Source organism: Hippopotamus amphibius, chromosome 12 (genome assembly GCF_030028045.1).
Source record: "Hippopotamus amphibius kiboko isolate mHipAmp2 chromosome 12, mHipAmp2.hap2, whole genome shotgun sequence".
Taxonomy (NCBI): Eukaryota; Metazoa; Chordata; class Mammalia; order Artiodactyla; family Hippopotamidae; genus Hippopotamus; species Hippopotamus amphibius.
In genome coordinates, this window is record NC_080197.1 from 26,136,647 (window position 1) to 26,153,358 (window position 16,712).

Genomic DNA, 16,712 nt, shown 5'->3' on the forward strand with positions numbered 1-16,712 from the left:
CAAGATAGAAAGCCCAGAAATAAACCCACACACTTATGGTCAATTACAACACAGGAGGCAAGAATATATAATGGATAAAAGACAGTCTCTTCAATAAGTGCTGCTGGAAAAACTGGACAGCTACATGTAAAAGAATGAAATTAGAACACTCTCCAACACCATACACAATAATAAACCCAAAATGGATTAAAGACCTAAATATAAGACCGGATACTACAAAACTCCTAGAGGAAAACATAGGCAAAACACTCTTTGACATAAATCACAGCAATATTTTTTTCGATCCATCTCCTAGAGTAATGGAAATAAAAACAAAAATAAACAAATGGGATCTAATTAAACTTAAAAGCTTCTGCACAGCAAAGGAATCCATAAACAAAATGAAAAAGACAACCTACAGGCTGGGAGAAAATATTTGCAAACCATGCAACTGACAAGTGATTAATCTCCAAAATATACAAACAGCTCATATAGCTTAATATCAAAAAAAACAAACAACCCAGTAAAAAAAAAAAAAAAAAAAAAAAAAAAAGGCAGAGGACCAAAACAGACATTTCTCCAAGGAATACATACAGATGGCCAATAGGCACATGAAAAAGATGCTCAACATCACTGATTATTAGAGAAATGCAAATCAAAACTACAATGAGGTATCACCTCATGCCAGCCAGAGTGGCCATCGTTAAAAAAGTCTACAAATAATAAATGCTGGAGAGGGTGTGGAGAAAAAGGAACCCTCCTACACTGTTGGTGGGAACATACATTAGTGCAGCCACTATGCAGAACAGTACAGAGGAAAAACTAAAAATAGAGTTGCCATATGCTCCTAGGCATATATCTGGACAAAGCTATAATTTGAAAACATACCTGCAATCCTATGTTCATAGCAGCACTATTTACAATAGCCAAGACATGGAAACAACCTAAATGTCCATCAGAGATGAATGATAAAGAAGATGTGGTATATATACACAATGGAATATTACTCAGTCATAAAAAAGAATGAAATAATGCCATTTGCAGCAACATGGATAGACCTAGAGATAGGTTATCACATTAGGTGAAGTTTAAATCAGAAAGAGAAAGACAAAGAGCATATGATACCACTTAAATGTTTTTTTTGTTATAGGCTGTGTGGTGCAGCTTGCAGGATCTTAGTTCCCCAAGCAGGGATTGAACCCAGGCCCACAGCAGTGAAAGCATGGAGTCCTAACCACTGGACTACCAGGGAATTCCGATATCACTTAAATGCTGAATCTAAAAAAAATGATACAAATGAACTTATTTACAAAACAAAAATAGAGTCACATACATAGAAAACCAACCACGGGTACCAAAGGGGAAAGTGGGGGAGGGATAGATTAGGAATTGGAGATTAACAGATACACACTACTGTGTATAAAACAGATACACAACAAGGACCTGCCCTATAGCACAGGGAACTATATTCAATACCTTGCAACAACCTATAATGGAAAAGAATCTGAAAAAGAATATAGCTGAATCACTTTGCTGTACACCTGAAACTAACACAACATTGCAAATTAACTATACTTCAATTTAAAAAATGGTTTAAAAATGTAGTAAGGAGAATAGCACAGTTTGTACAGTTTTGCAAATCGCTCCACCATCTAGCTTAATAAGAGAAGCTGGATTCTCCTATCTGCTTCTGCATTTAATCTGTTGCAGCATCCTATGTCATGCAGCCTCTAGAAAATTTCACTGTACAGTCATGAGAGGATAAGAGTCAAGAGGCAAGTAACATTTTAGTAGTATTACGAAAATGTTTTTAACCTCCTAGGCTTCCTAAAAGGGTTGAGAAATCCTAGGGGTCCCTAATTATACTTTGAGAACTGCCAAGTGAAAGTTTAGTACCATCATCTTTATCACATATAGAGGCTAATATGCAGGAGCACAGTGTGCTTTTCATTGAGGTAAATCTTGAGGAATTCAATTTACAAACATTAAGAACTGGTAGCTCTTCCCTTATGTACAATGAGACTCAAACCCCCACCAGCTGTCAATGTAAGAAAATCACTACCTTATACCACGGATTTGTCACTCAGTATGGAAAAAAATTATGTGTACCTTCTAAATCCTGAAGAGGTTGTATTTGCGTGAGGAGCTGAAGAATGTAATCCCTTTGATACTATTTATTTAGACCATGAAACTTGTAATTTTACAAATTATCTTAAAAATTAAACCATTTGTCTTTTTTCTCTAGTTTGGAAACAATGCACCAGGCATTGAATATAAGTTGAACATCAGTGGGTCTGTTGAAAATCAGTTTTAAGACAAATTCAAAGTTGCTTATTGGAATTAAATTGATACCATAAAAAACAATAAGGTAAACATTTTATATTTTGTTATTGCTGCTTTGATCCACAACTGAAACCCATGCTTCAACAGCATTATACAAGTTATACTAATACAGACTGCAGAATTTGCCACATTGCTACCAGTTTGGGAATGAGGAGAAATATGTACAACTTCTCTTCTGACTGCAGTTCTGAGCCACATACTCAAGCAGCTGTCGACAGTGATGCTGTACTTACCACCAGTGCTAGGACAAGAGTCCGCACCTTCTCCCCAATCTCAGGTGAGATGTCATTGCCAAACTGTTGCAGAGTGGTGAGGAAGCGTTTCAACTTGCTGAGCTGCCGAGCACCACAAGTGGCTGGCAACTGTTGATTTGTTAGTGCAGATGATGTGGAAGAGGCAGGACCATTGCTGAATCTCTGTGGTGGTGATGGGGCGCCATTCAGGGTAGGAGGAGAATGGTTGATGCCATTGCTCACTAAAAGAAAGACTTGGTTTAAGTGCAAAAGACAAGGATCTCTGTTAATTTCTTCTTTTTTTGCATTCTCCTTCATTTATTCATTTGAATTTTGTAAATCACACGTTAAAAGAGTATAGAAGACACTGTTTCAGTCTTCAACAACATTGCTTTATAGTGAGACAGACTGCCAGGTAAAAAATAACAGAATAACATAGAAGTGCTGAAAGAAGAGTATGAGTGCTACAAAAGCACACTTCTACAGGTGCCAAGGGGAGGGATGGGTAGTTTGAAGACTTCTTGCAATGGGCTGCATGAGAGGAGTCTGGTAGTATATGTGTTTCCAATGACTGGACACTCATGCTCATCTCTTATGTAACATCTTCTTCCCAACCTCAGGTTCCCAGAGAATTTAAGCAATCAATTAAAGTATAGCATTTGAACAAGATAATCAGAAAGCAGAGAGTTGTGTTAATGTGAGAAATGTTTTTTTCTAGGCTATAGGTTTAATGACCTGTTCCTGCAATGAGATATATATCTCTTCGACCATTCAGCATATATTCATGTCCATCAAAATCAGTTTTGCCCTGCTTGACAGTGCCAAATTCTTGGTCATTCAATAAGGCATTTTCTAGATACCATACAGGACACTTTCATTCTAGATTTCTGCTCAAGTTATAATACATGGGATTAATTACAGTTTTCCTATTTGTCCACTGTTCTTAAGACTCATTTCTTGTGGTTTTAATTTGGAACACGACTCTAGAGCCACATTATTGGAGGCAAAGCCTCTTCTTCCCTGATGAATGAAATAAAATTACCTAGTATCTAGGTGTCACTAGATTTTCATTTAATCATATCCAGGCTTGAAAAGTTAAGACAGTAAAGCTAGGTCTAAAACATATCACCTGTATTAAGAAGCATTATTTGACAAACTCTGCTGCTCCTACTAGATTTAATAACTTTTCTCTGTGCTGCCTATGTACATGCTTCCATTATTTTACTTACCAAATTATAATTATGTTTTTCTATATTTGCATTGCCTTGAAAGACTGACCACTTCTTGATAAACACACATCTGTGTATATCATAATTAGCTAAGCTGTTATGCGCTGTGTATGCAGTATATATGTTGGTTTTGTTCATTAGCTCTCAAAGTTTAAGTGTTCAGGAAAATGTTGCTGAATGGCTCACTGCATAAAAGGTTAACAAGCTGAGAAAAAGAGGGTGATTTCTCTACTGTGTCTTCCAGTAAAGGATGCTAGAGCTACTTGAAAGGAAGGCTCAACACTCAACCTCAGCAATACAGAAAATTAGTTGCAATGGTGTACCATTTCTTTGTGTTCACAGAAAGGTTCATTGCCATTGGAGAGCTGCCCTCATTTGAAGCAATCTGTAAAAATATTACATTACTTGTGCTTTTCGCCACCCTGATACTCACATGGTTTCTTCAGTGAAAGTGTATGGTCACATTTTTTGAAATAAAACATTTACCCCTACATAGTCAAATACAGAGGGGCTGAACACACACACACACACACACACACACACACACACACACACACACACACACACACACACACACACACACACACACACACACACACACACACACACACACACACACACTCCTACTGTCTATATCTTGAAACCTGAATGACAGCCTGGGTTTAAATCTGTTTCACTTCAAGGTAGTACCTTTATCTGAGGCTGTTTAACATTGAGATAAAAAACAGACTTTAAGAAAAAAGGATATGAAACTTCATTTCATAAACTCTGGCTCAAACTGTTACAGTTGCCAGTTACTCAATTTCAAATGTTTTGGGACAATAAATAATTAAACCTTCTTTTTTAAAGTAAGGTTTTAGGACTAAATTTGCTGAGTTACAGGGTTTGCGGAAATTCAGCTTTAATAGATACTACCAAAAATTTTTCTCATAAACAATGTCTGATTGTTCAAGTTGCTCCACACATACTCAACAAAACTTGATATTTTTATCTTGAACATTCTTGTGGGTGTATATGGTACTATATTGGATTTTAGCTTGCATTTCCTTGATGACTAGTAAGGCCGAACAAGTTATTATATATTTATTGTCTAACTGTTATGGACTACATTGTATCCCCCTCCCAAACTCCTATGCTGAAGTTCTGATCCCCATTACCTCAGAATGTGACTATATTTGGAGACAGGGCCCTTAAAGGTTAAATGAGGTCATATGCATAGGTCCTAATCCAACAGGACTGTTGTACTTATAAGAAGAGGAAGAAGCATCAAGCATGCAAACGCACAAGGAAAGGCTAAGAGAGGACAGAGGAAGAAGACAGCTATCTGCAAGACAAGGAAGGAGGCCTTTGAAGAAACCAAACGTGCTGAACACCTTGATCTTGGACTTCTAACCTCCAGAACTGTGAAAAAATAAATTTTTTGTCACTTAAGCCACCCAGTCTTTGGTATTTTGTGATAGTAGCCCTAGTAAACTAACAAAACAATAATTTTCTTTTGTGAAAAACACCTTACCATGACAGTCCTAGAGTAGTTCAATATTTTTATGAAACTTACTTTGAATCCTATGAATCAACATAATAATTTAAATTTATTATTTTAGAGCCAAAGAAATTAAAATACAAGCCAAAAGGTATGAAAACAAAAATATTTAGACTACTAAATTTGCAAATACCTAAATCAACTATGTACTATTCTCAGAGGGAAAAAGCAACTTATAAATGAAACAACTAGATATATGTGTATTAACAGCCATTTTGAAAATGTTGAGTAGTATATACAGAAGGCTTGATGATATTCATTTAGATCCAAATGTCACAGTGAACCACAAACCCAAGTAACTAAGAGGTCTCACATGCTGTAGGAGTGAACGACACTGGCCTGGGTCCTCCGGGATTTATTGGTGGGAGGGGTGGCATGGTGGGAGGTGAGGATCTTGACTGTATCTTTACTTCCACAGGCGATCCAGGCATTGCTGGCACCCTTTTGTCAGCACCAACTGTAGAGAATAAAAGGAATGGAAGTCAGAATTTTCTATAAGATAATAAAAATAGTGACAACAATTTAAAATACCAACATATTTGCCTAGAGAACTGAGAAGTTAAGAAAATGCTTACTTAGTATAATAGGCTGAATGGTGCCCCCCCCAATATGTCTACCTCTTAATTCCTTGAACTGTGAATATTTCCTGATTTGGAAAAGGGGTCCCTGAAGATGTAATTAAGTTAAGGATCTTGAGGGGAGGAGATCATTCTGGATTATCTGGGTCATTTCTAAATCCAATATGAATGATGTCCTTATAAGAAGAGAAGTCTACGTAAAGACATACACAGTCCCACACAGAGAACGCCATGTGACAATGGAGGCAGAGACTGGAATGGTGCCATCTACAAGCCAAGGAATGCCAAGGATTGTCAGCAACCACCTGAAGCTAGGAGACAGGTATAGAATAGATTCCTTCTCTTAGGCCAAAAAGGCATCAACCTTGCTGATACCTTGATTTTAGACATCTGGCCTCTTGAACTGTGAGAGAATAGTGCTGTTTGAAGCCACCCAGTTTGTGGTAACTTGTTACAGCAATCCTAGGAATCTAAGACAAGGCAGCAAGGTCAAGGGATGATGTGACATGAGAGTTAACAGTGAGGATAGTGGCTGAGAAAGGAAGAAACCAGGTTATAAATTCAGCTTATCTCAACTGCATTCTTTCCTGACTTCTTACACATTAATCAAAGCAGTAGAGGAAAAAAAGGTAATGTGGGGCTGTCCAGACAAGTAAGTATCAACTGCATGCCATGGAAATAGAATCAGTCAGTTGTATATAAATTACTACGAATGATGAAATACATGTTTATATGCATCAACTATTCTAAGTAAGAAAAAAGAAGTGGAGTCAACATCTCTGATACCAGGCATGTCATTTATGATGTACAATGTCCAAAAAAAGACAAGTAGAGCTGACCCTAAAGTAAGCACAGGCTACTTCATCTATGAAGACAATTCATAATAAGGAGCTGTTTCATAACACTTAACAGCAACAAATCCCAGAAAGTCAGATTAGGTAGATTAAATTTAATGACATTAGAATTAGGTCTGAGCTTATATGAATAAGACTTGATAATGAAGAGTAATGTTCTAATATCTTCAAGAAGTTACTTTATCCATTAAAGCAACTTGTTACCTACTTGGTTAATAATAGGACTGGGCTACCATAATCACCTTTAAATTGAGCTATGTTCCTCTCAGAAATTCCAAGCTTTTCATTTAAATACCATGTATTTATTCCCAATAACTGCTGAATTCAATTTAAAGTACAAGAAATGGAGAAGAAAGGTTCAAATGAGAATGTTAAATCAGTTTTCCTTCACTGAGATCACAGTTATAAACATTATACACATAAAAGCATCCACAACACTGGCAACAAGGCATCTTTGTACATTCAAGGGCACTTTCTCATGAGGAAAATATCCCCAAATATTATTTTTATGCTTTGGTTTCCAGTGGCCACATTTTGGGAAGAGATATAACAAATATATATAGTCAATCAGGGAAGCAATGCCCCCAAGTTACAAATCCCCTGACAAAAATGTGCAGCTCTTTGAGAGCCATGTGGGCAACATTCTGCCAGCCCTTCCCATCTCTCTGTCCAGGACATTTTCTTTGTAAAATTGATGGTCGTCCTGTCTGATGAGTGGACTAATTAACTATTGCGTTTGCCTTTTTCCTCTTGACAGTGTTTTCTCAATGCCCTTGAGCGAACAGTTGACATGATTCCAGCTCTTCCATCTGGGGCCCAGCTTTCTGGAGCATGGGGGGAGAAAAGAAGGAAGGAACTGACAGTTGTCTCGCACTGTCACGTGTTGCGTACAGTGTGCAACAACCTAGAGGGAGCCTTTCTTCAGACCACCTGCCTTTACAGCAAGGGCGCCAAAGGCCCGAGGAGGGCTTAGCAGTGAGATGTGTTTTAGCATTCAGCACTTGGCAGAATGAAAAACTCAGAGCAGCCTAACTGCAGAATACTGAATTATATACCAACTGAAAGCTTAGAAACTGGGGAAAACCCAGACTCCAGAATACAGTTTATATTAGGTTAAAACCAACTATCTTTTATTTACGTCACTACTCACAAACTCGCAACACTAGTATCATTCTTCATGTTTCAAGGAACAACGTCGTCCAGTTGGAAAAGTATGGGTACAGAGACTGAGAGGTTTGGTGTGACTCGTCATTCTAACAGCCTGAGTGAATTTTATCAAATCACTTTACCCTTCTGGACCTCATTTTGATGTAAAGATTAGAGATAATGCCTAGGTTAGTGCTAGGTATAAAGAAGGTACCCAGTAAAGGATAATGATGATTAGAAAACATAAAGACTACAGTCAAGTCCTGATTTTATCACTTAACTAGCCTTGTGACTATGTCCAAGTTAATATTAACATTTGTTGCCCACAGAAAATGTGTATACTATCAACAACCCATGTGACCTCAGAGAGATTATATGGAATGATCCAAGAATCAACAGTTGCAACAGTACCAAGTACAATGTAAGATGATATTTTTGTTGGAAGCTGGGTGGCACGAATGCACTTCTTGATGTTAGAGCTCTATCCTGGTTTATAATCAGACAAATCCAGCAGTTGCTCAGATGGTGGATAACGAGTACAATCAAAGGCATTTTAACCCTCTGCTTGGTGGCCGATGCATGTCTTTATGCCATCACGTTTAGAGTGACTTCATTTCTGAATTTTTATAAAACTTATGTTTCATAAAACATCTAGCTGGATCCCTTGAAAGAACCAACTATATATATTTTGAGTAATTTCAATTCCAGAGAACCTTAGATACAGTTCAAAGAGAAAAAACTCTTTTTACTTAAGTGTGACTTGAGGCCATAAACACCACTGCTTGAACCACGAAAGAGACAAAGCATTCAGTCCTAGAAAATTAAATTAACCCTTAGTTTTATCAGAAAGCTTCAACTTGACTCTAGACATAGATTATAAGGTTCAAAGTAACTGATAATTTAGTCACTCTATGAGTTTGTACTTTGGTTATTTTAAATATTTGGATATATATGGAAATACGACCAGATGAATCTGCAAAATCACTGATGCTTCAACATCTAACAACGTAAAGCCACACAACTTGAGCTAAAGAAGAGGGACAAATGTGAAAAAATACGTTTGGATAATGATTTCACCTCTCCATTGTGCAAGATGCTGAGGATGTCATGAAAATAAAAAACTGACGAAAGAGAGAACAAAATAATAAACAGCTCTCCAAGTGAGGGCAGCGTGATTTTTTTCCCCCACACAGGCATTTGAAGACTCAAACATGAAACTAAAAAGCAGAATTATTCTGTAGCTTTAGGAGAAAATAATACTAAACACAAACATAAACATCCTAGGTAAGTGCTACTTGAGAAGAATCTTGTATGATAAACTGCCCACAAATGAGGGCATTTACAAATCATTATTTATTTTTAATAAATTTATTTATTTATTTATTGGCTGCGTTGGGCGGGCTTTCTCTAGTTGTGGCAAGTGGGGGCTACTCTTCATTGCAGTGCATGGGCTTCTCAGTGCAGTGGCTTCTCTTGTTGTGGAGCACAGGCTCTAGGCGCACGGGCTTCAGTAGTTGTGGCTCACGGGCTCTAGAATGCAGGCTCGGTAGTTGTGGCATGGGCTTAATTGCTCCGAGGCATGTGGGATCTTCCCAGACCAGGGCTCGAACCCATGTCCCCTGCATTGGCAGGCGGATTCTTAACCACTGCACCACCAGGGAAGTCGCCTCAGATCATTACAAACTGCTTTTTTCATTATAGTTTTTAAACATTACTTTGAGATTGACAAAGGAACAATAAATAGAAGAGGTATAAATATGAGAGAAGAAAAATACAATTATGTGAGGGGAAGGGCTACCCACAAACAACTGGAAAGAAGGGGAACTACCAGGGCTGCAAGGAGGAAGGATGTTTAGGTGAAAGAAGGTGAACTTGATGTGAAGGATGCTCTATCATTTACTTGTTGTGTGACTATGGTTTTCTTCATCTGTCTCTGGGGCTAATACTTACAACACAGGGTTATTGGGAGGGGACATATATGTAATAATGGCTGGTACAACACAGTAGACACTCTTACATGTTTACTTGAACCAGATTAACAATCTACTAGAAGTAATCATTTTATTTGGCCATTGAGATGTTTATCTATGCTAAGCTCTGGGTAGAAGATATGGTCAAGTGCCCCTGATTATCATCTCTGAGGAAAATAAGCTGAATATAGATCTTTTAGATGCACAGTACAGGAATTCTTGATCATTCCAAACAGGATGACCAAGGAAGCCACTACCATTTTTTAAAAAAACAAATCAGATTCCTAACTAAGAAACAATTGTGATGGTTTAAAGAGAATTATTTGGGGGGGGGGGGGGGGGGCGCCGCTAGGTAGATAATTTTATTTTCTGTATGTAAAAGTATATATTTATATGGTTCAAAATTCATATTGATATAAAAAGAAATACTCCCTGCTCCTGTCCCTACATACCCCACCTGGTCCATAACCATTTTAATCTGTTTCTTGTGTATCCATCCATTCTTTCTCTGTACAAATGAGCAAACGCAAAAACAAATTCTTATCCCACCCCCACTTATACAAAGGCAGCATAATTACATTAGAACTGAGCATATCTAATAATGGTATCTCTGTAGCCATGCCTTTTGCAGTGCCTCAGGAAATGGGATCTATTCCCTATTCTCCTGAAACTGGTCAGGCCCTCTGACTTGCTTTGGCCAATATAATGTGATGGAAGTGACCGGTTCTACACCTGTCTTGGAACTCTAACCCTGCCCTGAAAGCAAATCCAGACTAGTCTGCAAGAGGATGAGACCACATGGAGCAGAGATGAGTTGCACCAGCTAAGGCCAGCTGATCTCCAAACATGTAAGAGCCTAACTTAATGAGTCTGACCTGTAGTTAACTGCTTGCAGACATATGAATAAATGAGCACAAGCAAGAGGAGAACTTCCTGAACTCACAGATTCATGTGCAAAAAAAGAAAAGAAAAAGCTTACTGTTTTAGGCCACTAAGTTTTAGCATGGTTTGTTACAGCAATAGACCAATAGGCAACTGATCTATGTCACAAACAAACTATACCGCTCCTTGGTTTTTTGTTTGTTTTATACTTTTAAAGTATGTCCTGAAATTCTTAATTCCACAACCTCTTTTTTTTTTTATTTAACAAATGCATGATGGGGGAGAGGGATAAACTGGGCAACTGGGATTGACATATACACACTACTATACATAAAATAGATAACTAATAAGAACCTGCTGTACAGCACAGGGAACTCTACTCCATACTCTGTAATGATCTATATGGGAATAGACTCTAAAAGAGAGTGGAGAGATACATACATGTATAATTGATTCACTTTGCTATACAGAAGAAACTAACACAACACTGTAAATCAACTATACTCCAATAAAAATTAATTTAAAAAAAACCAAAGGCATGATAGTCCATTGTGAGGGTGTACTACAGTAAATAAACAAGTATCTATTGATGAATAACTGGATTTTTGCCAATCATTTGTGGCTAAATTTTGAGGTGCTCGAGATCCCGTGCTACTGACTGCCCTGTATTTGCCAGACTTTGGGAAACAGATAAAGACGACAGGGCCCTGAGTTACATGAAAGACAGATACATTTACATGTGTACAAAATACTAAGAAAATAAAGAAGCAGAAGCATTACTTACTCATGAAGGCCAGGGAAGTCTTTAAGACCATTAAGTAGTTTACTGGAAAGGATACATGGGCTTTCCAGGCAGCACATAAGGACAAAAAGCATGAAGAGTACAGTCTGAATGGTGCCCCTAAAGTTGGGATCAGAACTAAGGGAAAAATCAGGAAGAAGATTTTCCTGACCACAGTTTCTCTTCAACCATTGCCAAGCATAGGTAAATGTTCTAAATTTAACTGTCAGGTGAAAAGCATTTCCAAAATTGACTATTTTAATCTATTACGGATAGTGGAAAGAACATGAAAATTACTGTTGCACTTACAGGCTTATAAGGCTAGCTAAAATAATTATGGGCACAGCACATGCTTAAGGATGAGCATTTCCCATCCTTGTAGCTCTGCCACAAACCTGACAATGCATCCAACTTTCTAACAACATGCAGGCTTCATATGCAGAGATAGCCCGGAATAATTGTTTACAATGACAGATAATTTATTATTCAACAAAAATTGAGGCATAAGGACTCAAGTAAAGAAATTACCAGAAAATGTTTTACAAGGGAGTTTGAAGACAGTGCCCAACTAAAACAAAATTAATGCTTTACCATATACTAACAACAGGCATTGAAAAAACAAAATTTTCCATTCCATACTCATGAGTACATTAGAAAATTAATCTAATACATTCCTGCAACTCAGGGATCAGCAAACTTTTTCTGCACAGGGTAAGATACTAAATATTTTTGACATTTTGGGCATATGGTCTCTGTCACAGCTGTTTAACTCTGCTGTGGTGGTACAGTAGATAATACAATAAGCCTGTATTTGCAAAAATAGGCAGTGGGCCATAGTTTACCAACCTCTGCTATGGTTGACTAAAAAACTAGAAAAATTCAAATGTCTAATTCTTAGTTTACTTTTTATTTCTATGCCTATAAAACCTTTTTTTTTTTAAACCACATCCACTGAAGTGGTTCATCTGAATAATGTTTTTGTTTTCTTAAGACTGGATATAAAGAAACTTCTACTTATTGACCTTGAAAGAAAATAACATATAAAAATTAAAACAGAAAAAAATTATTTAAAGACAGAACACTGGCTTCCTAGGTGGCGCAGTGGTTAAGAATCCACCTGCCAATGCAGAGATCACGGGTTCGATCCCAGCTCCAGGAAGATCCCACATGCCGCGGAGCAACTAAGCCCGTGTGCCAAAAAATAAAAATAAAGACAGAACACTAACAACATGAAGTCAGAGCTGAGGAGTTGCAAAAAGAAGGCTAGTTGTCAGATGTTCTTCCCAAAGTCAGACAGACCTTAAAGGAGAACCTCAAAGATGAACAGCATACCTGTGAAGGATCACATGCTTCAAGATTATGCTTATTTCCTCCTCAGTCATCTCTCTATCTTCTGCCAATGCCATCTGACACCAGACACAGAGATAACCCAGAATATATAAATAACTCTAACAACTTGATAATAACAAACAACCCGATTTTAAGAATGCACAAAAAGACTTAAAAGGACAATTCCCAAAAGAAGATATACAAATGGCTGATAAGGACATAAGATGCTCAACATGCTAGTCATCAAAGAAACACAAACTGTAACACATCAACAAAAAGGAACACACTACCATCCAACAACATGGATGAATACCAGAAGCATTAGGCTAAGTGAAAGATGCTAGGCACACAACAAAACTACATACTGTATTATCCTATCTGTATGAAACTTTAGACAAGACAAAATTAGTGACAAAAAGCAGACCACTCCCTGGTACTGATGGGAAGAAAATGACTACAAAGGGGCACATTAGGGGGCATGATAAATCTTTTCATGGTGATGGAAATACTCCATATATTGACTGTAATGGTGCTAACACAACTATATACAACAGCTAAAACAAACTGTATACATTAAATGGGTGAATTTTATATATAAATTATATTATAATAAAGCCGAGAAAATTAGCAAACCAAATTCAGCAATGTATTCTTTTAAAAAATCACAATCAAGCTGAGTTTATCTAAGAATGTAAGGATAATTTAATATTAGAAAATCCAATAGTTCACCATATTAACAGATTTTTTTAAAAACACCTTAAAAAGAATGAAATAATGCCATCTGCAGCGACATGGATGGACCTAGAGATTATCATACTGAGTGAAGTAAGTCAGACAGAGAAAGACAAATATCATATGATATCGTTTATATGTGGAATCTAAAATATAACTAATAAGAACCTACTTTATAGCACACGGAACTCTATTCAATATTCTGTAATGACCTGCATGGGAAAAGAATCTAAAAAAGAGTGGATGTATACGTATAACTGATTCATTTTGCGATACGACAGAAACTAACACAACACTGTAAATCAATTAATTAAATAATTAATTTTTAAAAATCCCCCTCAAAACCCACCTTGAAATCACCTCTATAATTACAAAATAACATTCGATAAAACCCAATTCACTCACGAATATGAATTAAAACTAGAAATAGAAGATCAATTCCTTAACTTGATAAAGGGTCTCCTCTAAAAACCCACATATTTATTGGTGAAACATTGTAAGCATTGCCTTTCAACTGCAAAAGATAAAGCTGTCCAGTTATCAATGCTTCTATTCAACATTTACTCAAGAGTCAAGCCATAGCAACAGGACAGTTTACCAACCATAATGGATAAAAGGGTTGCAAAGAAAGAAATAAAATTATCCTTTTGTATACACAAGATGAGTATAAAATAGAACCAAGAGACTCTACCACCCAGCATTAGAATTAACATGAAGGTTCAGCAAGATTTCTAGATAAAAGTCCAATATTTTTAAAATTATTTGCATTCCTACACACCAGAAAATAAACAGTAATTTCAAAAAGATATGAATATACAACAAAAATTATAAACCACCTACGAATAAACCTAACACAAGATATATAAAACCTTTATAAAGAATATAAGTAGGTTAAATATTGCATGTCAATTGTATCTCAATGAAAGTTCTTAAAGATAAAAAAAAAAGAGTATAAGTAGGGACTTCCCTGGTGGCACAGTGGTTAAGAATCCACCTGCCAATGCAGGGGACAGGGGTTCAATTCCTGGTCTGGGAAGATCCCACATGCTGCAGAGCAACTAAGCCTGTGTGCCACAACTACTGAGCCTGCGCTCTAGAGCCCAAAAGTCACAACTACTGAGTGCTTGTGCCACAACTACTGAGCCCTTGTGCCACAACTACTGAAGCCCACGTGCCACAACTACTGAGCCCTTGTGCCACAACTACTGAAGCCCACATGCCACAACTACGTGGGGTACCTAGAACCTGTGCTCTGCAACAAGAGAAGCCACTGCACTGAGAAGCCTCTGCACCACAATGAAGAGTAGCCCCCACCTGCCACAACTAGAGAAAGCCTGCACACAGCAACAAAGACGCAACACAGAAAAAAAAACAAATAAATAAACTTAAAAAAAAAAGAATATAAGTAGACTAAAAGTCATAAAAGGAGACAAATAATTGGAAAAATCTATTGTACTTATGGATGGGAAGACTTACTATCACTAATATTTTCTCATTTTAATGTATAAGTTCAGTGCAATTCTTATTACATGCCAGCAAGACTTTGGTGTAACTTGATGAGCAATTACTAAAATTTACATATAAGAAAAACATGTTAAATGTCCAGTAATAGAGAATAGACAACTGTGGCTTATTCAGAAATGAAAGTCAATACTGTTAAAATAAGTGAACTAGGACTTCCTAGGTGGCACAGTGGGTAAGAATCCGCCTGCCAATGCAGGGGACACGGGTTCGAGCCCTGGTCTGGGAAGATCTCACATGCCTCGGAGCAACTAAGCCCGTGCGCCGCAGCTACTGAGCCTGTGCTCTAGAGTCCGTGAGCCACAACTATTGAGCCCATGTGCTGCAACTACTGAAGCCCACATGCCTAGAGCCCGTGCTCTGCAACAAGAGGCCACCGCAGTGAGAAGCTCCTGCTCGCTGCAACTAGAGAAAGCCCATGTGCAGCAATGAAGACCCAACACAGACAATAAAATAAATAAATAAATAAATTGATTAATTAAAAAAAAAGTGAACTAGAGCTCTATGTGTTGAAAAGATAAATCCCAAAACAATGTAGCAATATTAGGTAAAAAAAAAAAAAAATGTTGCAGGAAAAATATGGGTAGTACTATACTTTCATAAAAACCATTTAAAAATTTATATAACAGACTGATTTACATGATACATTCACATATGTATATGTAGTAAAATATTTTTTAAAAGCAAGGGAATAATAAATATCAAATTCAGGATAATGACTACCACAAAGGGAAGGAAAGGAATGGAATCAGGCACAGTCACAGATTGTAGTTCTAACACTGCACTTCTTGAAAAGGTCTGAAGCAAATTATAAGAGAAAACCTTAAAATCTGACAAAGCTAAGAGTGGGTACATGAGTGCTCATTATACTGTGCTTTTTTCTTATGTTGTAAACTTGAAACACTTCCAAAGAAAAGAAAGATCACTAGCTGCAATGGGGAAAACAGTGACATCATAAGGCGGAAGAGAACACTTACAAGGTTATTATACCGGGAGATGACTGTAGCCTTGGATAGGAGTAGCAATAGTAATGGAAAAATGGGGATAGATTTCAAAAATGCTTAGAGTTACAATAAATAGGACTTGTTGATTGATTAGACAGATATCATATAATAGCACTTATATGTGGAATCTAAAATATGACACAAATGAACTTATTTATGAAACAGAAACAGACTCACAGACATAGAGAACAGACTTGTGATTGCCAAGGGGGAGGGAATGGGGGGAGAGATGAACTGGGAGTTTGGGATTAGCAGATGCAAACTATTATATAGAGAACGGATAAACAACAAGGTCCTACTGTATAGCATAGGGAATGATATTCAAATTCCTGTAATAAGCCATAATGTAAAAGAATATGAAAAAAAATATATGTGTATAACTGAATCACTTTGCTGTACACCAGAAACTAACACAACATTGTAAATCAACTATACTTCAATAGGTTTTAAAAAAAGGATAATGACTATTTATACACTAAATATCTGTTCATACTTGAATAGTTTATTCAGATCCTCTTCTTCAAGCTACTAATCAGTTTCTTTGGATTAGTCATGAAGTCAAAGATTTATAACATGTTTACAAGTTCCTCA

The 16,712-nt window shown here is 37.0% G+C and overlaps 1 protein-coding gene across 2 annotated transcripts in view; it reads right to left on the reverse strand.

Annotated features, from left to right (window-relative positions):
• CBFA2T2 (CBFA2/RUNX1 partner transcriptional co-repressor 2) overlaps positions 1-16,712 on the reverse strand; it is a 155,613-nt gene that overhangs the window by 48,723 nt on the left and 90,178 nt on the right. For both annotated transcript variants that reach the window (XM_057701991.1, XM_057701990.1), the window contains exons 2-3: positions 5,638-5,781; positions 2,556-2,797 (exon numbers count right to left, since the gene is read on the reverse strand). In XM_057701991.1, the coding sequence (XP_057557974.1) occupies positions 2,556-2,797; positions 5,638-5,781 (386 nt within the window). The remainder of the gene's footprint in view (positions 1-2,555; positions 2,798-5,637; positions 5,782-16,712) is intronic.